Source organism: Mustela putorius, unplaced genomic scaffold (genome assembly GCF_011764305.1).
Source record: "Mustela putorius furo isolate JIRA1106 unplaced genomic scaffold, ASM1176430v1.1 tig00003972_pilon_pilon_pilon, whole genome shotgun sequence".
NCBI classification, from domain to species: domain Eukaryota; kingdom Metazoa; phylum Chordata; class Mammalia; order Carnivora; family Mustelidae; genus Mustela; species Mustela putorius.
In genome coordinates this window covers 17,278,261-17,303,133 of record NW_025422115.1, presented here as the reverse complement: position 1 = coordinate 17,303,133, position 24,873 = coordinate 17,278,261, and the positions used below count along the sequence as shown (strand labels likewise).

Genomic DNA, 24,873 nt, shown 5'->3' with positions numbered 1-24,873 from the left:
CACAGTCACAACTGCTCAAATGAAAAAGCTACCTTTGCCATTGCTACTTCCTTAACTGAGATGGGACTTACTCTCTTCTCATGAATATGGGCCAGGACATCAAGCTCTCAGTCCCAACTGAACAAAGCACAAATCCAGAATTTAACTTCAGTTCAGGTATCAGCCAGAGGGCTTACTCAGATTTTCGTCTATAAATATATTCCTTTGCATTTATTTTCTCATGAAAAAATATAAAAAACAATAATTTCTCTTAAGAATGTTATCAATTCAAAGCAAAAAACTGATTTAAAATCATTCATTATGGGGCACTTTGCTGGCTCAGCCAGAAGACCATGCAACTCTTGTCTCCTGAGCTCGATCCCCATGTTGGGTGTAGAGCTTACTTTAAAAAAAAAAAAAAAAATTTAAAACAGTTCATTAAACATGAAACGTCGTAAGGCAACTCCCCAAAACAGGTCGGAGGGCAATGCTACAAAAGTCACATACAAGTCCTCGACTTCACCCTCTGTTAACAAAACGGCAAGAACGCTGTTTTATAGAATATAAACAGAAATAGTCTTGATGTTCTAACAGAATTATACAAAACCATAAGAGAAGGCTTTTCAAGAATACCTGTAGTTACCTAAATTGCAACTTATTTCTTTGTGAAGTTAAGCTCACATAGCAGAACCACCTGTATATACAATGAAAGCATTCAAAAATGTAACAGCCGAAGAAATCAGAGTATTTTATTCAGAAATTTTTAAAATCACCATCTTTTATGAACACATCGTTTTAAATAGTAAAATGTAAATCCAACCCTTCCTTTCCTATATCTCCGCCTAGTTAAAGACTTTTTCTGGCTAACTGGATTTGAAGTCCTAAGGCACCTAACTGTGGCCAAATCCAACTACCCACTACCCTATTGGCTCATAGGAAACCCCGCCCCGAACAGCCACAGTAACTGAACATCAAGGGAACTCCAAGAAAGGTTGTCCCTGGCTACATTTCTAGTCTCTGATGACTCTCCGCCCCTCCCCCCAACAATCACCGCTGCGGAAGCATGGTCACAGCACGAGCAGCCACTCCACCGCAAGACTCCAACGAAAGGACCTTGAGCACCTCGCCCCAATAATTACAATTCGGGGAGGGGGGAGTGGCAGTGATCATGCTCCCAATCTCCAAGGCTGAGCGGTGCCATCGACGCTGCGTGGAGCTAAGCAGAGACAACAGCTCTGGCACCCAGTTCCCCTGCCCCAGGCAAAAGGCATGGCCGAGCCACAGGAGTAAGTACTGACACCTCCGCAGCTCAGAGTCAGCGGGAGCCCCTCCCATCCCACCGAGACGTAGGGCGGGGCAGATCTGGGCGCCGCGACTCCAAGCCAGACCCGACAGCGGGCTTTCCCGAACCCCGCCTCACTTGCCAAGGAGGCGGAAACCGGGGGGAAGGGGAGGACGGCCTGGGGGAGTGGCATCGCCGCTCCGTACGGCCCCTCCGGCCAACCCGAGCCCGAGAAGGCGGAGGGAAGCCGACTTCACGCCCCCTCCCAGCCGCGCCCCGAAGCCACACGCGGGAGACCCCTTGCCCGTCCCCCCAACCCCAGCATGCCAGTGCGCGGCTGCCCAGCCGAGGCCCCGCCCACCTCGGGAAGACAGGAGGGGTGGTCGACCGCAAACAGCACTTAGCCAGGGCCGCCCCGCCCCTTTCTCCACAATCGCACGCGCGCGCCGGCCCCGCCCCTGAACGGCGGCGCGAGAGCCCGCCCCCTCCGCGCGCACCGGGACTACGCTCTCCTCCCCCTCCCGCACGAAGAGCTACCCCGCTCCGCCCCCCACCCCCCTCACACATCCACACACCTCCCGCCCGCCTGCTCTACGGGAAGCCGAGGAGGTCAGCCCCCCCCTAAAAATACACACCCTCGAGTCCAGCGTTACCCTCCACCAGGCTCCCCGCCCCGACCCAGGCCCGGCGTGCTCTCACCGCAAAGCTGCTCCGGCCGCTCCTCTCTGCGTGTCCCTCTCGGCGTGAGCCTTGGGCTCAGCAGGGAGGCCCCGAGAACGGCGCAGGCACAGGCCCGCCGAAGCGGACTGGCAGCCTCCTCTCCGCTAACGAAACGGTCACAGGCCCCGGTGCCCAGACTGGGAAGGAGGGAGGGAGGGAGGGAGGGAAACTCCGAGGGGGGAAGGGGAGGGGGGGAAAGATGGAGAAACCGTCTCCGCCGCCTCTACCGCCGCGGCCGCTTCTCTGTTACCCGGGAAATCCCGCCCACTCCCCCGGCCCGCCCCGCAGAGGGAAGACTCAATTTCGCTCCACCACAGGTCGCATTATCCGCCCGTCAAAGGCTTAACCAATCGCTGTGCCCTGCCTGCCGGCTGCCCGCCCCTTCCCCCTCGGCTGGGAGGGGAGGGGGAGCCGCTCACCTTCTCCACGCCCCTATTGGCGGGGAGCTTCCCTAACTCAACCCCGCCTATTGGAGACGAATTGCAGAATCCCACCCCCACGCCTCAACACTATTGGAGGAAGCAGGGGAGCTCTTCACATCTCATTGGAGGACTCCACATATCCCGCCCCGTGCGGTCTCAGCCACAGGCCCAACAAGTCGGCTCCCGCCCTCGCCGGTCATAGCATTGGAAGGTAAGTAACCGATGTGGGGTAAAATGTCCGTAAGTGAGACAAGCTCCGCCTCCAACCACCCGATTGGAGATCTCGGCGCCGGTAGCAGCCTCCATTGGCCAGGACGCCCGTCTAGAAAGGACCTGACTCCGCCCCGCGCGAGGAGGCTGAACCTTAGCAGTCCTTTTGTGGAATGTTTACACTAGAGACTGAAGTGCAGAGAGTTCCAGGGCCCGAAACAGGAGGGGGCGCGGAGCTCAGCAAGCTGAGATCCGAAGCCCTGGGATTTGAAGGGGAGAGGCACCAGCACTACCACCGTGGAGGATCCCTTACAAGAAAAAAAAAGAAATAAAAAGGAAAAGAGCCTCATTCTATCCAGTTCTCTCTACAATTTACATTTCCGCACTCTGCCTCCTTGTAAACACAAATATCCAGAGCAACCGGATCCGTACAGCTCCTATCAGTACGTACAGAATTAAGAGCTGAAGACCAAAGCCGAAAAATAGCCCCAGTGGTTGCCAGCGCTCTGCTAGGGGTGGCTGCACACCTCTAACACCAACAATCCCTAAACTTGAGTATGCAGTCCTAAGAGGGCGGAGATAACCAAAAAGAAGGCAGGGCCCTAACAGCCACCGCCCTGGCAAGCCTCCGGAAGGCGGAGCATGAGGTGTAAGGCGTTTGCGATCTCCCGGATAGATCTGGAGGCATACTCCAACTCGAACTGAATCAGAAAACCAAACAGGCCACAGTATAAATGAACCTTCACCCCACGCTTCATACAAAGAATAAAAATTCCACAGTTGATGACAAAAGAATAGAATGGCTGTTCACCTACTCCTTTAGCCAACAAGTGTTAATGGCTGTCCCTAAGCCTTCTCTGTGTAGGTTATAGTGCTTCAACCGCACAGAGACAAAGTGCTTGCAATGCCTAGGTTGCTTTTATTTATTCATCAAATGAGGCGGAGAACTGACGCTGGCCCTGCTTTGGGGGGCGCTCAAGGAGCGCCAGGAAAGGAGGGGGCGGGACTAGAATTTTCCCGCTCTCCGGCAAAAAGGCTACTCCCCCGAGAGCCCTGTCAGTCCCCAAGTGGCAGGCCCCAGGGAACCCGCTCCCAGGTCCTATCTTGTCCTCCCTCTGCAATCCACCGGAGACCGCAACGAAACCAGCGCTGGCAACAGGTGGGTCTGACTCCAAGGATGGCTTCCAGCCGCAAGGACAAGGCACTGAACTGTGAACTCCATGAGTAGCTAACTGATGAAAGACAAGCCCTGCCCAAAGACGGAGCTCTAAAAATAAGTCACACCAACGAAAGCGACCCTCGAGTCAAACCTCTCCGAAGTTAGGAAGAAGCGACACTTATACAGAACTTATGGAAGGTACCTTTCACTCTGGGCCGTCCCCTGCTCCCTAGACTGGGTGCCACACGACGCTCCACCTGGACGTCAAGAACCACTTCGAATCCAAGCAGGATTGGGCCGCCCCCGACTCCTCTGCCCCGGACCTTGCTTAAAGCACCCAGGCCAAGCTTAGGGTGCTCAGAGTTTTAGATAAAGCCACCTACGGACAAGCTGCCAGCGTCCGCGGAGCTCTCAAGTGAAATTCAGGGCGATCTCGTGGAAGTCAAGAGGCGCGGGAACGGCCAGGCCACAGGGTCAGAACTTTAGTAATTGGCCCGGAAGGCCAGATCCACCCCTCCTCCCCAACCGTGCAGAACCCCTGGAGCCGAAGCCCCCGAAATCCACTCAAGCCGTTAACCCCTAACTTCATCGCAAAGCTACCAGATCTCGAGCCTTAGAGGAATCATTGTGTGCCTTTCAGCTCTCTTCGCCCCCCTAGGCCCCCCCCTCCCCCCCGCCAAGATCTCCAAACCCGGGACTTCCGGGCGGGAGCACAGTTCGAAGGAGCAAGGCGGGACTCACATGTGCGGAGCGCGCCCGCAGGCTAGGGGAGGGGGCGGAGTACAGGGGGTGGACTTCCCCCTCCCAGCTCGCTCGGGCGGAGGGGGCGGAGACTATCTATCTCACCAATCAGGAGTGGGGGCGGGACCTTGCGCCTCACGTAAGCCGCAGGAATCCTCCCTCCGCCCTTCACGGAAAAAAATCCTAGCAACTTAAACTCCAGCCCGGCCTCCGATAGGCGGAGCTCTGGAGAATGTCATCCAGTCGAGAACCGAGAAGGAAAAAAGGGAGTCTCGTCCAGCCAGTGGAAGACAAGAGAAGGCGGGCCCTCTGGAAGAGCCCGAGGTGGGTGGAAGAGAGAGGGAAAGGCCCCGCCCCTCAGCTCCCCTCCGGGCGGGTTGCACAAGCGGCCGCTGGAGTAGATAGTAAACAGGCTAGGCCGAGGAGTGGAGGCAGGGGCAGCTCAGCGCTCCGTGGGCCGCGGCCCCGGCGCCTCCTCTCCCCGCGTCGCCCCACCCGACCCCGGCGGTTAGCGCCGGCGCCCCGCCTTCCAGCCCGCGGCCGCCATCCCGGCTGACAGGCGCGCCCCCCGCGCCCCTCCCCGCCCGCTGATGCATTTCCTTTTCCCGATTCCGAGCGTGGAGACTGTTTTCCCAGTTTCCGACCTTCACTGCCCCTTTCAGGCCACCCCCTCGTGGGCGCGCTCACACGCCCGCGCCCCCGCCCCCGCACCTTCAGCGGGCGAGCCGCACGGCCGGGGGAGGGGAAGGGAGCCGCCGCCGCCGCCGCGGCCGCCCTGGGGTGGGCGGGGAAGGAGGCAGCTCCATGTTTGCAAGGGGATCAGCTGGGGCCGCGGGTCGAAGCCGCCACCGAGTTCCTGGAGGTTTTCCGCACCCCCGGGCCGAGTTCCGCGCGGGCTCGCGGCCTGGCGGGTTCCGGCGCCGAATGCCGGCTCTACTGCCACAGCCCGGGAGTTCGGAGAACACAGACCGGCGCTCCGCGGAGCCGGTGCCCAGGCGCGGGGGGCTCTTTCCGGTGCCCTCCCCCGCCGCCGGTCGCCCCTCCCGCAAGTCCGGCATTGCCCCCGCCCCCAGAGTCCATAACAACCGCGGCCCACGGCGCCCGCGCCTCTCGGATCGCGCCCACCGCCCCCTCCGCCAAGTTTGCGGACCGAAACAAAACCTTCCGGGCGGCTGCCGCCCTCACCCAGCACGGTTAGCGGGGAAAGCTGCGGGCTTCGGCTCGCTCGCGAACTCCAGCTCTCAACCAACTCCGGGCGCCGCGGGCTTAGTGGGCCTGGCCCGCCGGGCTCAGGCCGCCGCCCCCTGCCGAGCCCGCGCGCCGCAGCCCGGGCTCGGTTCCAGTCGGCGTACGGAATATCCCCTATTTTCTTCTTTACAATAATTTTTTTAAAGGCATTCCAGGAGCGAGTGGGGGGGAGGGAATCTCCCCCTGCCCGCCCCTTACCCAGTCCGCCTTCGAAACCTACCGAAACCGACTGCTCGGTGAAATAAACTAGGCAGCACGGCCGGCGCACTGGCGACCCGGGCCGGCCGACCCCCTCCCCACGAATCCGGCCCGGCTTGGAAACACACACACTGGCGAGCGGGCGGCGCCAAGAGCTCTCCTTCCTGGCCTGCCCCGCGCCTCCCTCGGCCGCCCGACTCCGAGCCTCCCCTAGCTCCGTCCCGGGGCCCACGGCGCCCGCACCGTGGCGGACCGGCCAGAGCCACTGGCCGGCGAGCTAGCCCCCCAAACGCCCGAGATTGGGGAGACCAAATTAAAAGCAGCTGTTTAACATACCTTCCGAGCCAGGCGAGGAGTCCTGAATGGGGAGGAACGCCTCCCACGGGCCATTGGCTCCCCGGCGCTAGCGTCAGTCAGCCTGGGCCCGCCTCCTCCCCTCGCTCCACCTCTTCCCCTTCATTGAACGCTCCCTCCCTCCAAAAAACATTAAATAAATAAATTAAACTCGTCGCGAGTGGGAAGCGCATCCGTGGCAGAGACCCCCATCTCTCCGGTCCCGCCCCCTCATTTCTTGAGACCGGTGGACTGGAAGGAGACCTGAGACTCAGAGATCCGCAGGGTGGGCTCGGAGGAGGAGCCAGCGGGGCTACCCGGCCCCACTTCCTTCGCACTCACACCCCATTTGGAGCTGGTAGGGGAGGCTGGCGGGGACATCCTAGCGACTGGCTGGAATGGCCCCACTCCCCAGGCTGTGTAACCTAGTCCGGTCCGGCCCATTCTGTTAGACGGCTACCTAAACGAGTGGTGTGAGCGGTTAAGTCCCGTGTTCAGGCAACCGGCGCTGGTCTGAGCACCTACCCTGGGTGAGGCAAACATTCATACTGCACCTGCTTCTGAGTGCGAATAGAGGCTGGATGAGATGCTCTCTCTGTACCCTGCAAGGGCTCCAGACCTACCCGAGTTGATGTTACAGCAAGAGCTAAGTAAGGTAAGGCAGAAATGTCTATATAAATAAACATAGAAGCTCAGAGCAGGGAGATTCTTCCTAGCTGAGGAAAACTGGGAAAGTCTTCGTGGAGGAGATGGCTGGCACTCAAGGAGGGTCTTTATGCTTTCATCAGGCAGAAATGAAGGGGGTCAAGTCATTTTTAGCAAAGGGCACAAAGGGGCAAGTGGAAAATATTGGTAAGGATCTTCAAATGTGGCTGTAGTAATGAAAATCAGGATTGGAGAGATGGAATCAAACAGCAGAAAACTTTAATACCTGGTTAAAATTCTTAGTCTTGCACAACATAATGTGCTAGCAGCATTGTTGCAGGACTACAGGCTCAGAGCTGTGGTTTAAGATGCTCGACATCTCAGGAGCTGGATTGGTTCTGAAAGTGGTTGAGTGAGGAGTGCCTATAAGCAGCAAGGTGAGGCACAAAGGCTATTGTAATACTGGGTTTGTAGACTACAGACATACATCTTCTGGTGGGAGCCATAATACATGGTGGAACCAAGGGAAATTTTATTTTCTCTCTCCCAGCCACCCAATCCAGAAGGCCTTGTCTTCTGTATCTCTCAAGTCAAAAACTCTCAGATCCTTCCATGAATCATTTGCTGTGCTTGTCCTGACTTCCAACCAGAAGTTGAAAGAGGCTACCCTACATCTCTGTGTTCACAGAGCTAAGCCTGGGGACAGAGCACATGGAGTGAACAAGAAAGACCTGTGGATTGAGGCATCCAGAAAAGGAAGCTCATGTGGTCAATGTGGGATGTGCAGAATGTGAAAGGCTTTAGAGTCCTGTGGGCAGAGTGGGGCCTGATACTAGTTAGGCTGTCCCAACAATTCAGATGAGATGTAATGAGCACTTGACCAGAGCAGTGGCAGTGGGAAGCAAAAAGAATTAAAAAGGAGAGATGTATTTGAGAGAGACTTAAGGGGCCTGGGTGACTAATTCAGTTTTGATGATGGAGGGAAAGGAGTCTGTGGTCTGGTAGGTGAAGAGGTAGTAGAGTTTGAGGCTAGTGGCTGGGTAATCTGGGTTCTAGACATAGCCTGGCCAGTGACTGGTGATATATTTTTAGGCAAGTACTTCTTCCCCTGGGCCTGTTTCCCTCCTGTAAAAGGAGGGTGGAAATTGGAGTAGAAGGGTAGGCTCTAAGAACCCTTCCCTCACTCGGCATCTATAGGGAAGGGGATTATCTAATGGGGAGGGAAGCTTGCCATTAAGGAGAGAGGACAGGTTGGAAGAAATACTGATTTGGGAAGGACAGTGGATCATCTCATGTGAAATGGGGACTAGAATTTGGGAGGTAGCTTGATTGATGGAATCATTGAAGGAGAGGGTGTGGAGCAGGGAAGACCAGGAGATGTGGACTGTGTAGTTAGTAGGAGGCCCAGTACCTAGCAGGGCCATGGAGGTCAAGGTTCATTCTCAGACCAGGGGGCTCCCTAGGGTGAGAACCAAGTTTTTCTGATTCAGAATAGAAATCCCCTGATGTCTGGAGGCCCATCTCAGATTTCTACTTTTTTTCCGAAGAGGTTCTGCCCTAGATGAAGGCATAACAGATACTGTGTGAATATGAGATGAGGCACAGTAGTAGACCAGAAAGAACATTAGTCTGGAAGTTGAATCCCATGTTCTTACTTAGTCTCTTTTTATTATCCATGGACCATCCTCCTGTCCGGTACAAGAGTGCAACAGCAATCCTTGCCCTGTTATGAAGATCAGATGTGATGATTAAATGTGCTTTAATACACCTAGTAAAATTCTGAGCTTCTGTGGAGGCCAAAGGCCCAAGCCTTTGACTGTAAGCCTAAACAGCAAGTGGTATACTGTGGAGGAAGTAATGGAACATTTGCACCCGGAGTAGTTGCTCCACTCAGAGAACCAGATTTCGCTGATTTCTCTACCCCCTGAAGTGCAACGGCCTGTGGCAGTCCCCACGTGAACAGCGCTCCTAGACGGAGCTTCTTGAGGATAGCCGCTCTACCTAATTCACCTCTGAGCACCCAGTGCCCATAGTAATCAGGCACAGGATGCCCCTTGGAAGGGGTCCAGGGATTATTGTTTCTGATTCAGTACACTGATGACTACATAGGAGAAGGAGTCCCAGACTCTTTGGGAAAGTAATCATTTGTTTTGGTAACACTGACCCTCCAGCTGCATTGGTTACATCCACCCTACCCCTCCCCAACTCTGTCAGGACAAAACAGTGAATGGATACTGATGAGGGCCTGCCTTCCAGAAGTCACATTGGGAAGCCAGGTTCTGCCTCCTAGGAGGCCACTTCTGTGTGAGTTAGGGGTTATTTTCCTAATTATAGTTGAGTAAACAGAGCAGTAGTGTGACTTGCCCAAGTCAAGCCTGTCTGGACCCAAAGCCTGAGCTTTGTCCACTCCCCCATGTGCTGTCTCTATACACACTAGGGCCCATGATCCAGTTGGAACTTGTGGAGAAAAACAGCCTCCCTCCTACCACCTTACCTTACCACCCTAATTCCAAGGGCAGTTTGTCCCCCAGATAGTTCCAAATGATTTCTGGCCCTTTCAAAAAAAATGATATTCCAAGAGGCAAGATATTTCTCCCAACCACATACATACATGCATCCTTACCTCACACCACCACTCAGAACTGCCACACCTAGGACACCCTGTCTCACAGGCATCGTGCATGTGCTTGTGTGTACACCCTCATTCACAGAAAAGACTGATTTATTTCTTTAGGGTGCTTATGGTAGGTGTGATTAAGACATTTAAGGCCCACACTTCAGTGACTCTGCCAAAAAGGTGTCAGTGCCAATACCCTGCTGACAGAACCCCTGCCAGCTGTAGAGGACGGTTGCCAGTGTGGGAATACCCACGTGAGGGGCATTTGAGGCTTGCTCTCCACTCCCCATCCACACCTCCCTATAGGTTCAAGGGGAAAAGCTCAAACTATTGGTCAGAATCCCAGTTTAGTCACCTCCTAGCTGGATGTCATTTGCAAGTTATCTTCTCAATTTCCTTTGTCTATAAACTAAGAATAAGAATACCTACTTCAGTGGGCTGTTGTGAGATGAAAAATAAAGTGTGCCTGCGGTGCTTGGCTAGCTCAGTCTGTGGAGCATGGGGCGCTTGATCCTGGGATTGTGAGTTCAAGCCTTGTATCAGGCATAGAGAGTACTTAAAAAAAAAAAAAGTATGCCTAGCATTTAGGCAGGGCTTCACAGACCTTCTTCTCCTTCATCTCCTCATCATCCCCTCTCATCCTGGCCTTTTACACCCAAATTCCCTCCTTTTGCAGTCTGAGAGAAGAGCCCAGGACTGGCCTAAAAGACCCCGCAGTGGGATTCTGTGTGAAAACCATTTCTCTGGCAAACAATTGCCTTAGTTTGTACTACTCCATATTTCTAATTTCTGGGTGGTTTGGAGGCTTGGAATTTTTTAGTGGGTTTCAAGATTGCTACTTACAGCCATGAAATGTCTTCCCTTCACTGAGCATTAATAAAAAATAAGTAGAACATTATGTTCCCTAGTTTACCTGGCTTTACATTTTCAAAAAAAAAATTTTTTTTTTTTGATATGTCAGTTGTCTGGTGACTTCTTTTTTTTTTTTTTTTTTGTAAAGCAGCAGGTTCCTTTGCTTGCAACCTTACTCAGAGTCCTAATATGGAAGAGATAAACGTGGCCCTTGCTGTGGTTGGAGACAGCCCAAGCACTGCAGTCTCCACTCTTTCACCTCCCATTCATACCACCTCCCTTTCAGCCCCTGCCCCGCGAGACCACGAGTGAACCTACATTTCCAAATCCTGTTCATTCATCTTAACTGCTCCCTTCCACTGACCAGGCTGGGAGACTACAACCTGGCCATGTCCTCTGTTACTTGTCTATTAATCAGAATTGTTCACAGGTTTTTTATCCTCTCCTTAACATTGGTAACTCCAAATGTCTTTCTTCTCTTCTTGCCCTCCTCCTTCTGTTCTCACCCATTTCCAAGACCTCCAGCTTTTATCTAAACTAAGTCCCCAGGTGACATCTCCAGCCTAGTATCTGTCCTGAACGTCAGACTCCATACATTCACTGGCTGCTGCCATAGAATAAGGTATTCATTCAAGGTCAGCGAAGCAAAGGAGACCACACAGGATGAAATGACTGACCTAAGCTCAGTTGAGCATGGGGCCAATTTTGAGGCTTTAGGCAACTACATTAGCTTAGAGAAGTAGCCAGCTTCTGATGTTGGGGGAGGGGTGGAAGTGAACCTGGAGTTGGAAGGGGCACTGTGCCTGTTTTGACTACCTTCTAACTACATCTCACTGTCTTTCTTTTCTTTTTTTCATCTCCATCTGAGTCCTAACAACCATGAGGGACATATTACCCTGAACAGGTGAAAAAGCATCATTGCTCCCAACCTCCATTCAACACTTCTAGCTAGGATTTTGATGTAGCTAGTATGTCCACCTTGGCCTTGGCTGGAAAAAATATGGGTGCTTAAGACGGCAGTATGCCAGTGTAACTTAAAGAGAAGTTGAATCACTGTTGTACACCTGCAACTAATGTAACATCATCATGTGTCTGCTATACTCAATGAAAAAAAAAAAAGGCTGCAGCATGCCAGATTTAGCTTATAAATAGATTTTTATAAAAGTGATGGTAAGTGGTGGAGGGAGAATAAACAGGTTTCTGAGAGTGCTGTCCTTCCTTCTGTAGTGAAGACCCAGTCTCCTCTGTGGTCAGTTAAGAGTAACAATCCACAACACTTGATATTCACAACTGTTTTGATGGTAACTATAGGGCAGATACCGCCCTCCCCCAAGAGAAAATCTGTTTCCCACCCTAGTGGGAGCTTTTAGTTCCTGCCCTTGTTAAGAGAATGGTGGTCTGTGGGTAGTGACCAAGGACTAAAGCAAATGTAAGAACCTCAGCAGGGAACTCTGGGACCTTGGCTAGTTCATTCCTTGACTCTGACTCACCCTGTCAGCTCCACATGGAGTAGCACAGAAAACTTCAAGGCCTAGGCCTTGGCCTGGGGACTATCTACTTTCCAAGTTGTGGGCCAAGTGGGATGGGACCTAAGACAATACAGGGAAGGGGCAGCAGCTTGAAAGAAGAGACTTTGAAAACAAGCTTAAAACTAGGGATTGGGAGTCAGAGCTGACCCACCAAAGAAGGGCCTGATGGTTCCTCTATAGGAACTCACATTGTCCATCAAAGAACTAGCCCCTTAAAGAGTTGGAAGGTCTGTGGTAGAGACATCTGATGAAGCTGCTTCTTTTACAAAAAGGAAGCTAGGAGTTGGCTTGGGTTGAGTGGTGAGACCTCAAAACTACTAAAGAGCTCAGTTACTCTAGGAAGGCTTTCTTCCTGTCCCACTTCCCCCCAGGTCTCTGATCTGTGAGTTTCTGTGTGCATGTCTGCTTTTAAGAGTCTCATCTCCCTCAAGCTACAAAGCTAAATAGTCCAGTCTCCCAAGAATTGGTCCCAATCTGTCATTTACCTGCATATGTGGTGACATGGAGATTGACAGTGGTAGGCCTCCTACACTGAGGGTGTCAGGGCACACTACTGCAGGAGTGCCATCCTAGCTGACAGGGACAGGCACGATGAAGGGACCAATGCTAGAGACAATAAGTTAGATGAAAAAAATAGCACTCAAATGGGAAAAAGCCTGAGTTGGCCCACAGTGCTCTTCCCTGCCCCCCTGCCCAAACACTTTTTCTTTATCTTACGTTCTCAGCTATATAGTCCACCATTTGATAGTGGATTCTCTTGCTTTATTCACCAACCTCCTATGTGAGAGTCTTGACTTCCTGAACAGATCTAGGCTCTTTCTTGGTCTTCCCCTTTCTTTCCCTCTTCAAACACCTAGCTCAGGTAGGCTCACATTTTGAGAAGTCACTCTTCACAATGGTAAAAGCTACAAGTAAACTATGGCAGTAGGGGAAAGCTATTGATCCCTTGCTCTCAGATTTAGGAAACATCCGTTTGTTAACCTTCCTTAGAGTCAGGAACACAAACTAAGACAGTGTTTCTGGCCTGGCTCATCCTGTCGCTCAACCACCTACCAGGCAGGACCCAGGAATCTGCGCTTTTATGGAGCTCTTACAAGTCATAACCTCACCAATCCTCAAATGTGCAACTCATGTATAACTTCTGAATTTGCAGAACACTTTGGTTACAGCCTCTTCAAACAAAAGACAGTTCAAGGCCAACTCCTCCAGATCTCTTATCATTAATCTCGTTTCCTCCACATTTTCCCAAACCCCTCTAATTTCTCAGATTTTGCTGTTCACCTCTTATGCTTGCTTGCTCCCAACAGAACATACTCATCCAGGGAAAGGGTTGGCTTAATCTTTTGTTCTACACTTCGGCTCTTGATTAAAGTAAAAAGCTCGAAAAATCTGTTGGGAGATCAGGAGATGGATCCTTAGAGATAATCTAGTATAAGAGTTAACAACAGATGGTTTCAAATCAGATGACTGGGGTTCTTGATTGGTTAATTAAAATTTTTCTGTACCTCAGTTTTGTTTGTTTGTTTTATCAATACCTACCTCAAAAAATTGTTCTGAGGGTGGTGAGTAGTATCTAGAAAGCACTTTGAACAGTTTGTGGAACAGAATTAAGGACCCAGTAGACATTAGCTATCACTTTTATTTAAAAACACCCCAATATTTGCACACTCTCCAGGCCAGAACTGCCCCAACTGGGCAGGCTGTCACTGGTCAACAGGGAGTAGCTACATGGCATGGGGCATGGTGCTACATGGACAAAGCTTCTGGTTCCATTCTGAGAGAGAGATGCAAATGAATGACTCAAGATCTTCCCACAAAGACCAGTGTACCCCTATGTATGGTGTTTCCTACAAGAATGATCCCTTTGGTACTCTGCAGACCTCAGGATCCTACATCAGGAGGTCCTACCTGGGAGTACCAGTCACCAACTCTGTCACCCTATATGCAGCATGGGCTCAGGATCAACTACCTGGAATTTAGGAACAGCTCATACTCTGAAAGGAGAGCTAAAAAAAATTCTCTCTGGTTTCCAAGGACAAAACACTACCCTGATCTTTGAAAGAGAGCAACACAGTGAAGAGGCCACCAGCAAACCAACCTGAGCTCCAGTTCTACAGCAAATCACTATAATCTTCCAAACCTTACCTTCCACATCTATATAGAAATAGAAGGGAGTGAACATACGAATCTCACTCAATTATTTTCAGGTTTGAATGAGGTAATGGGGGGAAAAGCACCAAGCACAGAGACTGGCACCCAGCAAGCCCTCAACTGGTGGTTTCCTTTGCCTGCCCAGAGCTAGGGCTGTGGTCTATGGATAAAGCAAATGGCTCTTAGAACTGAAAGTCTCAGATACCTAGGTCCCTCCCTGCCTCCCCAACCCTCCCAGATCAGCTCTTGGACCCCCTTCTCACCTTCCCGGCCCAGAATGCTACTAAACTGATGAAGCTAAAAGGGTTTGATCATGTTGGTATATTTATATGTAAATACAAAACTGTATCGCTATAAGATATTGATATGAACATTTACAATTATTTTCTGAATCTGACTCAGTCCATTGATGTTAAATACAAAATGAAAAGATTGTAAAAATAAGAATATATACATTCAAAGAGCTTATTATTACAGTATAAAATTATTGAGGTCTGATCAGCTGCCAACCTCATCTGGGATAGAAGGTTTAGGGGTTCCTGGGATTTTCTTGGGAATGTGGAACACTGGGGACTCTTGATTCCATCCCTGGCACATCAGGCTGGGCAGGCTGGGAGCAGACAGGGACAGGATGGGTGAAGAGGGGGCAAACAGTGATTGCAGGCAACTGCCCTAGCCAACCAGGGGTTAAGCATTATATTGACACAGAGCCCACCCAGCCTAAGCTCCAGGTTAGGCTGCTAGGCAGGAGGAGATGGGCATTTAAGTGGACAGGGCCAAGTTACATAAGAAAAGGAACTTTCTAGCAGAATAAACTGGGGCCCCAGTTCATTCTCCTAAGGAGGGATTCTCATAGTAGTTTTCTCTCTCTCACACCTGGGCTCCCTCTCCTTTCTTCTAAGACTTCGTACCAATTGCTCTTGGCTCTGACTGCTCATCTTTACTCCCAGACCCCAAGCTCCAAGGGACAGAAAGAGTGAAGAGGGGTCTGGAGTCACAGTGGAGGTCTAGTCCTCAAATTGGCAAAGTAAACAGAGTAAAATCATTAGATAAGGTAATTCATGCTGAGTTAAACCAGTGTCACCACAAATCAGAATTCTCAGCTCCAATATCCTGGAAAGAGATAAGTCATTATGTAAGAATGAGGGCCTGTGGCAGGAGCATGAGGGGTGAATATATGTGTGTGTCCTCTTTACCACTCTGGCATCTGACAAGAGACATGTTCCCCAGCCCCAGCTCATCCAGGATAAACAGTAGGGTCCAAGAAGCAAAGAGTCCTGAACTGCAACACGGAGCCCCAGGAAAGTCTACAAAGGAGTATCTCTGTGTATATGTATTTATAGAATACCACCATATTATCACATACAATATATATTATATACACACATACATATGGACCCATACACATAAGTGCATGCGCACACGCGCATACACACACACATACACACAGAATGACAGAAAAGACTGGAATACACGCCCTATGTATAAACGTGCTTGGCACTCGGGACGTTCTCTAGAGTATGTAACTTGGTCAAGCTCTCTGGGAAGGAAGGTGGATGCTCACCAAACCTCCCCATCAAATCCTAGCAAAGGGAAGGAATGGGAAAGAGACCTTGAGAAGGGGAACGGCACTGGGAAAGGGGGGAGGGAGTTTCCTTCCCCACTTACCTCGGGGCCCCTGGCAAAAACCAATAGCCACAATTTGGTTTTAATAAGGCACAGTTCGATAGCAGGTGCTGGGAATTAAGAATACATTGCTGCTGGACCCTTCTAGTGGCAATTTCACCACAACTATCTAGCCAAAGGGAAAGGCTGCCTTGCGTGCATGAGTGCGCCAGGAGACACGAGGAAGAGGTTGGTCCATTGCTTCAGCATAACTGATGGCAACCTATAGGCTCAGCGGTGTCCAGGGTAGTTTAAGGAAGGCTGGCCAGCACGTAGGAGGATCGTGGGACAGTTACTGACCCTCCATGGCCAGGAGGTTGTGACTGGAGGGCACCATGCCCTCCCTCTCTGCAAACTCCAGGATTGCCTTGTAGCAAAAATAGTACTGCTCAGGGGTCTGGATGCTGAAGGCCCTCTGGGTCCTCATGCGGGACACCGTCTGGAACACGTTAAGGGTGCCAAGCTCCTCCAGCTGTGCCAGGCAGATGTCCAGTGAGCAGAAGGTACCTGAAGGAAGGAAAGAAGTGGTCATAACTGGTCTGTCTCTCCTGTCTATCCTTCCCTCTACCAAATGAGACAGGCTGGATGAATGAATTCAAGGGCAAGGTGCCTCACGGTACATAGCCAGGTGGCCTTAGACCTGAAAGGATTCAAGGAGGGGGTCACTTTGGAGTGTTGGGGGTCCAGAGGAATGAGAAGCCTCTTGACTAAAGACAGTACTGCAGGTAATAGGAAGAGAAGGTGGGAAGGTGACATAGTAGAACTACCTGCTTCAATCTTAGACAAGACAGAATGACAGCATTCCTACACCTGGGCCCTAATTTTTCAGAGACTCCACAACTCTTCCACAAAGACCTAACAGAAACCTATTCTTTCTGACTTTCTCCTAAAGTGACCTCTGAACTACAAAGACCAGCAATCCCTGCAATGCACATCCCTTAAGGTAAAAGCTGCTAACTAGCTCTGGAATGACAGCACAGCTCCAGGGTGAGGATCTCTTTAAGGAGGGGGATGAGAAGGAAGCAATAGACCAGCTGAGCTCTCTGAACATCCAGGTGACAGTGATGGGGCCAGAAGATAATCATGCTGATGGGATGTGTAAAGCATCAAGCCCTAGTGGCCGTGGCCTCTGAAGTATATATTTTGGCTAGCATAGCTGGTGCCGGGGATACCAAAAGGACATTAAAGAGGAATTTTTCATGGCAGTTCACTACTGATAGATCAAATTCTCACAAATTAGCATCTAAGAGCTTTGTTATTTCTCTCCCATCTTTACTACCCCTGGATGCTCTGTAAGCCGCCATGTCATCAGGTATATTACCTGTCCTGCCTATGCCTGCGCTGCAGTGGACGACAATGGGTGGCTCAGGGCACTGCCCTTTGGAGCGTGCTCCCATGCTGCTGACAGCCAGCCTCTGCTGCTTCCTGACTACTCTCAAGAAGTCGATGAGAGAAGCTGCCGAGGAAGGGACACCATAATCTGGCCAGCTCAGGAACTGAAAGTGGGTCACCTGGCGTTTCTGCCGCTCCTTGGATGAGAAAAGAAGCAAAAGTTAATGAGGTCATTTCAGCTTACCCCTGACTACATTTGGCTTTTCTAGTTTCCCAATTCCCTGGTATCCTCACCAAGGTTCCTGCCTACCACCCTCAACTTTCTCCACAATTGCTTTTCCACAAGCCTAAAGGAAAGGCTAACTGTCTGAAGAGGACAGAATTCCCTATGTAGGACCCAGATTTCTTTTAAGTTTTGTTCCTAAGTAATGCCATTGTTGTGCTGAGACAACATGGGTATATTTGCTCTGAGCTGAATATCCATATCCTGTTCCCAGGAAAAAGAAATTAACTTATAAGCTGCCTGGATTTCTGCCTATTCCCTCTGGAAATTTCCTTTACCATAAAAGTTCTCCCCCAGCTTAAAAACCTCCCCCAGCTAAAAATAGAAACTGGGATTTACCTCTATGTTGTGAATTTCTAGCGTTGTTTTTTTGTAATGGTTCATGTTCTCCACGCCTAGATTGGTCACCGTGAGGAAGCCAAATTTGATCCGAGAGTCTCTTTCTAATGGCCAGTACTGGCCACACTTTCTCCTGCCACCCTCCTCAAACCTGAAGACAACACAGAGCAAGGTAAGCCTTCCATCCTTCCTTTCCACAGCAGAAAGCTATGATCTGCTGTACCCCAAAGAGCAATGTCATCTCTTGCGTAGCTTATAACTTACACCTTTGCTTCTTGGCAGAAAACGTGGGAAACCTTCATTCTAAACAGAGGTAGCAACAGCTAACGTTCTTGCATATACTCATTTAGCAGACATTTATTGGGTGCCTGTTATACCATTTGGTGCCTTTCCTGATACCTCTTGCTATTCCTCATATATCCAGGATAAATACTGGGTGGACAAAAAAAGAGAGCAGAGAAAATACGGTAAGCCAGATGAAACTCCCTGCCCTGTATCTCAGCCACCGTTCATTCTCTTCCCCAATAGAGGCACTTGGCTGAGAGAAGTAGGAAAGGCCCAGCTCCTGGGAGGCTAGCAGGAGGTTTATGTGAAGGCCTAAAATCCACCTCACTACCCTTTTAAAACAAAACAAAACAAAACAAAACAAAAAAAATTTTTTTAAGATTTTTATTTATTTACTTGACAGAGATTACAGCAGGCAGAGGCAGGCAGAGAGGGAGGGGGAAGCAGACCCCCAGCTGAACAGAGAGCCCGATGAAGGGCTTGATCCCAGGACCCTGGGATCATGACCTGAGTCAAAGGCAGAGGCTTTAACCCACTGAGCAACCCAGGCGCCCCCTCACTGCCCTGTAGTGGCTTGAATGCTCCAAGGTGGTATTTCTTGTACTACCACCTCTCCGAAGCAAAGGTGGTTGTGACTGTGCCATGAGAAAGGGAACTGAGCAAAGATTTTCATTAACATTTTTCTCCTCATCTGAAATAGGTTCTAATTATCATAATGATAATGATGATACTAATGAATTTGTAATTCCTCAAGTTTTGGCAGATATGTAGACCAAAATTTCAAAAGGATTCCTTTCATCAAGAGCTTCCTGCCTGACCAACTATGTTTCATCTCTCTTTTTACAATTCTTTTACAGGTGGAAATACGAATAAGCAGAAAAACTGCCAAAAATAGTAGGGAAGGAGAGAATAAAGGGGAACTGGTAATTTAGAAGCCAGGAAGACTGCTGCCCTTTGGAAGTAGGGAGCAGGTTAAAAGTGAATTGCCCCACGTTTGCTTACACTTCCTTTAGTGGATAAGGCCAGGACCTCAGAATAGCCTATAACTGGCACAAGGTCACCAGAGCCAGGGATTAAAATTTTGAAAAGTTAGATCAAAACTGTGACAAGTTAGATCTATCAATTCCCACCATACCCTGGCTTTGTTAATTCTGGGTCAACTAAGACAAAGCTAAAACATCCCAAGATCTTTGCCATGGCTTTCCTAATCCTCATTGTTCTATGAGCTAAACTCCCCTCTTGAATCTCCGATGTTTGGGAACAGGGTGGAGGCAGAATGCAGAGGGAGGAAAGGGGAAGAACTCACCGGGTGGTCATGACGATCACCAGGACTTTTTGCTCCCATACCATGAGCCAGAAATCACGATAGGTATTCTCCAAAGGGCCTGGAATGGAAGGATAAGACAAGGAACATTACCCTGGAAGCCCTTCTTTCCTTCTCAGGAATTTCTGGGTTTTTTCTTTATCTTTTTATTTTTTTTTCAAAGATTTATCTTATTTATTTTATTATTTATTTTTTTTTTTTTAAGATTTTTTAAATTTATTTGACAGACAGAGATCACAAGTAGGCAGAGAGACAGTCAGAGTGAGGAGGAAGCAGGCTCACCGCTGAGCAGAGAGCCGGATGGGGCTCGATCCCAGGACCCTGGGATCATGACCCGAGCAGAAGGCAGAGGCCTCAACCCACTGAGCCACCCAGGCGCCCCTATCTTATTTATTTTACAGAGGGAGAGAATGCATGGGGGAGGGGCAGAAGGAGAGGAAGAGATAAATTTTTTTTTTTTTTTAAAGATTTTATTTATTTGACAGAGAGAGAGAGATCACAAGTAGGCAGAGAGGCAGGCGTCGGTGGGGAAAAGCAGGCTCCCTGCGGAGCACAGAGCCCGACTGGGGCTCGATCCCAGGACCCTGGGATCATGACCTGAGCCGAAGGCGAGGCTTTAACCCACTGAGCCACCCCAGGCACCCAATGGGTTTTTTATTTTTAAAGATATTTAATCATTTATCTGACAGAGATCACAAGTAGGCAGAGGCAGGCAGAGATAGAGGGGGAAGCAGGCTCCCTGCTGAGCAGAGAGCCTGATGTGGGGCTTGATCCCAGGACCCTGAGATCATGATCTGAGCCAAAGGCAGAGGCTTAACCCACTGAGCCACTCAGGCGCCCCAGGAATTGCTGGGTTTTTTCCCTCAACTAATAACTCCAAAACACAGAGGCTAGCTTCCCTGCTCTTCTTGGGGCATCCCTGCTATTCAGGGTGGTCCGTGAACCACCAGCACCAGCATTGTATGAGAGAGTATTAGAAATTAGAAATCTACGGGCTCCTGGGTCGCTCAGCTGGTTAAAGCCTCTGCCTTCGGCTCGGGTCATGATCTCAGGGTTCTGGGATCAAGTCCCACATCGGGCTCTCTGCTCAGGGAGCCTGCTTCCTCCTCTCTCTCTCTGCCTGCCTCTCTGCCTACTTGTGACCTCTGTCAAATAAAGAAATAAAATCTTTTTTTGAAAGAAAGAAAGAAATGTGCAATCTGCATTTTAACAAGATCCCAAGTGAAGCTGTAGGTTAAGTTACAGTTTGAGAAATACTGTTATGTGCCTTCCCAAGAGTCTTTTTTTTTTTTAAAGATTTTATTTATTTATCAGAGAGGGGGGGGGAGAGAGAGCGAGCACAGGCAGACAGAATGGCAGGCAGAGGGAGAAGCAGGCTCCCAGCCGAGCAAGGAGCCCGATGTGGGACTCAATCCCAGGACGACGGGATCATGACCCGAGCCGAAGGCAGCTGCTCAACCAACTGAGCCACCCAGGCGTCCCCCTTCCCAAGAGTCTTACCATCAGGGTTTGAACTGGCACGTACACACAGACAGTGTCAACTGTGTACATGCCTCTAGCTGTTTCCATCTCCCTAAAGCCTTATCATCATCAGTAGCCTACTGAACCAATCCCCTTCCATGTCCTGTCATGGGTCTCCTTAGGCCCAACATGCTTGCGAATCAATCTCTTTCTTCAAAATTAGCCTTCTCTCTCTCCTTTCCCATCTCTGTTTAAAAAAGTATTGACATTCTTAAATCACTCAGTCTTAAAAAGTTGCAGTCAACTCTGACTTCCCATTTCCTTTATCTTCCAGAAGCAGTCACTAAGTTCTAGAGACTTTTTTTTGTCTTTGGATTCTTTTTTGGCTTTTATCATGCCGTCCAGACCCAACTTCAAAGCCACAAGGACCACACATCATCTTTTGTCTGAGTTACTGTAGTACTGTTTTGGTTTATTTTTCTGAATAGGACTCCTCTTCCAGTCTATTCTGGATACCCCTGCCAGCTGAATCTTTCTAAAAATTTGCTTCATCACAGGGGTGCCTGGGTGGCTCAGTTGGTTAAGCATTGACTCTCAGTTTTGGCTCTGGTCATGATCTCAAGGTTGTGAGGTCAAACCCCCTTTCTAATACTCAGTGTAGAGACTGCTTAAGAGTCTCTCTCTTCCTGGAGTGCCTGGGTGGCTCAGTGGGCTAAATCCTCTGCCTTCCACTCAGGTCATGACCCTAGGTTCCTGGGATCAAGCCCCACATCAGGCTCTCAGCTCAGCGGGGAGCCTGCCTCCCCCCCTCTCTCTGCTGACTTGTGATCTCTGTCTGTCCAATAAATAAAATCTTTAAAAAAAAAAAAAGTCTCTCTCTTCCTCTTCTGTCCCTTCCCTGTTCTGTCTGTCTCTCTCTCTCTCAAAAATAAATAAATAAATAGAAACAAATTAAAAATAAAAAACTTGCTTCATCACAACATAGACAGCTCTAGATGACACAGCTGGATCCAAACAGCTTAACCAGGGGTGCCTGGGTAGCTCAGTAGGTTGAGCCTCTGCCTTCAGCTCAGGACATGATCTCAGGGTCCTGGGATCAAGCCCCGCATCCAGCTCTCTGCACAGCGGGGAGCCTGCTTCCCCCACCCCACCCCAACCCCTGCCTCTCTGCCTGCCTCTCTGCTGACTTGTGATCTCCCTTTGTCAAATAAATAAATAAAATCTTAAAACAAAAACCCCCAGCTTAACCATTTAATGTATGGGTCTTATATGAATCACTTTAGTTTGTAAGAAAAATCTCATCTCAGCAAACATGGTGCCGAGGGTAATAGCCACATTGTCGAGTTCTCCTTTTAGAGTTAGAACCTTCACAGGGGGATGCCTGGGTGGCTCAGTTGGTTAAGCAGCTGCCTTTGGCTCAGGTCATGATCCCAGTGTCCTGGGATCGAGTCCCACATCGGGCTCCTTGCTCGGCAGGGAGCCTGCTTCTCCCTCTGCCTCTGCCTGCCATTCTGTCTGCCTGTGCTTGCTCGCTCTCCCTCTCTCTCTCTCTGACAAATAAATAAAAAAATAAAATCTTTAAAAAAAAAAAAAAAGAACCTTCACAGGGCTGGGCACTCAGGGGAAACTCTGAACATACTTGTGGGCCAACAATTCCCTTTAAATCAAGGAAGTAACAACTTGGGATAATTCCCTGTACTTTCCCAGTCCTTCTTCCTCCTCTGCTTTCAGAGAAGAAGGGCAGTATCAAGGGTTGATTTTGTCCTGGAAGTCTGCTGGTTTTACTACCATTTTTGCTAAAGCCTTTTAGTAGCATTAATATTTTATCACACTAGAATTCCCTCTTGCAGAAATGAACACTGCCAAAAGCATGTGAGGTTTCGGAAGCAAGCTAAATGTCTACCAAGAGAGGGCTGTTAAATTACGGCATATCCATGGTTGAAGTAGTTCATAAAGGTGATGTTGTAAGATCTATTATTTTTGCTCTAGAAAGGTATTCACAAGATACCATCAAATGAAATTTTGTTCACTTGTTACCTTTTTAGGTAACAAGTAGATAGAATCCATCTTGTTAGATATTTTATATATGTCTACATCTATTTGTACAGAAAACAGTTTGGGGGCACCTGGGTGGCTCAGTGGGTTAAAGCCTCTGCCTTCGGCTCAGGTCATGATCTCACAGTCCTGGGATGGAGCCCCTGCACTGGGCTCTGTGCTCAGCAGGGAGCCTGCTTCCCCTCCTCTCTCTATGCCTGCCTCTCTGGCTACTTGTGATCTCTGCCTATCAAATAAATACATAAAAAAAGAAAGAAAGAAAGAGAGAAAGGGAGGGAGGGAGGAAGGAAGAAAGAAGGAAAATGGTTTGGAAGGAGACACTATAGAATGTTAACATTATCTCTGGGTCTCAGGGTTATGAGTGAATTTCATTTCTATCTTTTAAATTTTCTACAATGCACTTACATTACCATAGTATGCATGTGAAGAAGATAGTGAGAACTCCCTTTCTATATCACTGATCCCAGCCTTGTCCACATCCTACTATCCTGCACCACAGCAGCACTCCTATGCTTTATTTTCCACCTGCAAATCACTGGCAAAAATGCTGTTGCCTGGGGCGCCTGGGTGGCTCAGTGGGTTGGGCCGCTGCCTTCGGCTCAGGTCAGGATCTCAGGGTCCTGGGATCAAGTCCCGTATCGGGCTCTCTGCTCAGCAGGGAGCCTGCTTCCCTCTCTCTCTCTGCCTGCCTCTCCAACTACTTGTGATTTCTCTCTGTCAAATAAATAAATAAAATCTTTAAAAAAAAAAAATGCTGTTGCCAATCAGAGCACCTAACAACCCAGATCCCACTCAGACTTGGGCTTGGCAAAGAGGGTTCATAATTTCTTCCAAGGCACAAGAGAGATTTAGAAGAGAATGCTGCACTTCCCAGATTACTCTTTAATAGTCAACTTTTCTAAAGAACTCAAGTTAGTGGTTTATGCTGACATGGGCACAACAATCCTTTGGCTTGGCTTACAAGGACTTCTGAATCAGACACACTCTCAAATCCTGGCTCTGCCACTTACTAGCGGTGTGATCCAAGATCGCCAAACCTCTTTGGGTTTGTTCATGGGTTAATAAATCCTCTTTGCAGAGTCTGTAATAATTAGATGAAGATTATAAGCCTGATATATAATAGATACTCTCAATAGATAACAGATATTATTAGTAGAAATGTATTATAAGAATCAAAATACTGAATATAGCCAAGAAAGTTAGCCAAGGAAATCAAATTAGCCTTTTCCACATCACAGGACCCCATCTTCCAGTCCTAAAAGAGTACTGATACTGTCAAAATGTCTCTCTCGGGGGACCTGGGTGGCTCAGTGGGTTAAAGTCTCTGCCTTCGGGGGGCGCCTGGGTGGCTCAGTGGGTTAGGCCACTGCCTTCGGCTCAGGTCATGATCTCAGGGTCCTGGGATCGAGCCCCACATTGGGCTCTCTGCTTAGCGGGGAGCCTGCTTCCTTCTCTCTCTGCCTGCCTCTCTGCCTGCTTGTGATCTCTGTCAAATAAATAAATAAAATCTTTAAAAAAAAAAAAAAAAGTCTCTGCCTTCGGTTCAGGTCATGATCCTGGGGTCCTGATCGAGCCCCACATCAGGTTCTCTGCTCAGTGGGGAGCCTGCTTCCCCTCTCTGCCTGCCTCTTTGCCTATTTGTGATCTCTGTATGTCAAATAAATAAAATAAAATCTTAAAAAAAAAAAAGTCTCTCTCATACTCTTAGGGGAGTTTCTTCGGGATAGGGCCTTCAAAGCCACCCTAAAGAATCCAATTCCTGCAACTCCGAGTGGTAGCTTTGCCTTCTAAACCCGGAGGAGGAAGCATTCTGGGGTACCCTTGAGCCAATCCTTATCCACCATAAGTCCAATCTGCCAAAGCCATCCTCCTCAACAAAGCCCCTACTTTCAGGCCCCTCCTAGGGGGGGAAATATAAGCCTGTAACCATCAAACCAATTAACAATATATCAAATTTGAAAAATTTGAAACCAATGAAAAACTGGAAGAATACTACAATGTACTCATAAATTCTTGAGCTTTAAAGCTATGATTTTTGGGGCG

General features: G+C 49.4%; 2 protein-coding genes and 1 long non-coding RNA gene across 4 annotated transcripts in view; 1 reads left to right on the top strand and 2 right to left on the bottom strand.

Annotated features, from left to right (window-relative positions):
* Nucleotides 1–6,375, bottom strand: part of SIN3A (SIN3 transcription regulator family member A) — a 72,816-nt gene extending 66,441 nt beyond the window's left edge. The window contains exon 1 of one of the 2 annotated variants that reach the window (XM_004758457.3): nt 6,296–6,375. In XM_004758457.3, the coding sequence (XP_004758514.1) occupies nt 6,296–6,349 (54 nt within the window). In that variant the 5' untranslated portion in view covers nt 6,350–6,375. Of the gene's footprint in view, nt 1–1,960; nt 2,247–6,295 lie in introns of those variants that run through there. The other variant, XM_013059394.2, reaches the window with a different exon arrangement.
* On the top strand, nt 1,015–17,161 carry LOC123389288. The gene is made up of 3 exons (XR_006603862.1): nt 1,015–1,265; nt 16,644–16,694; nt 17,049–17,161. It is a non-coding gene; the product is annotated as an uncharacterized LOC123389288 (long non-coding RNA).
* Nucleotides 13,557–24,873, bottom strand: part of PTPN9 (protein tyrosine phosphatase non-receptor type 9) — an 84,479-nt gene continuing 73,162 nt past the window's right edge. The window contains exons 10-13 of the mRNA XM_045070483.1: nt 19,297–19,375; nt 17,706–17,856; nt 17,073–17,280; nt 13,557–16,258 (exon numbers count right to left, since the gene is read on the bottom strand). Of these exons, the coding sequence (XP_044926418.1) occupies nt 16,044–16,258; nt 17,073–17,280; nt 17,706–17,856; nt 19,297–19,375 (653 nt within the window). The 3' untranslated portion in view covers nt 13,557–16,043. The remainder of the gene's footprint in view (nt 16,259–17,072; nt 17,281–17,705; nt 17,857–19,296; nt 19,376–24,873) is intronic.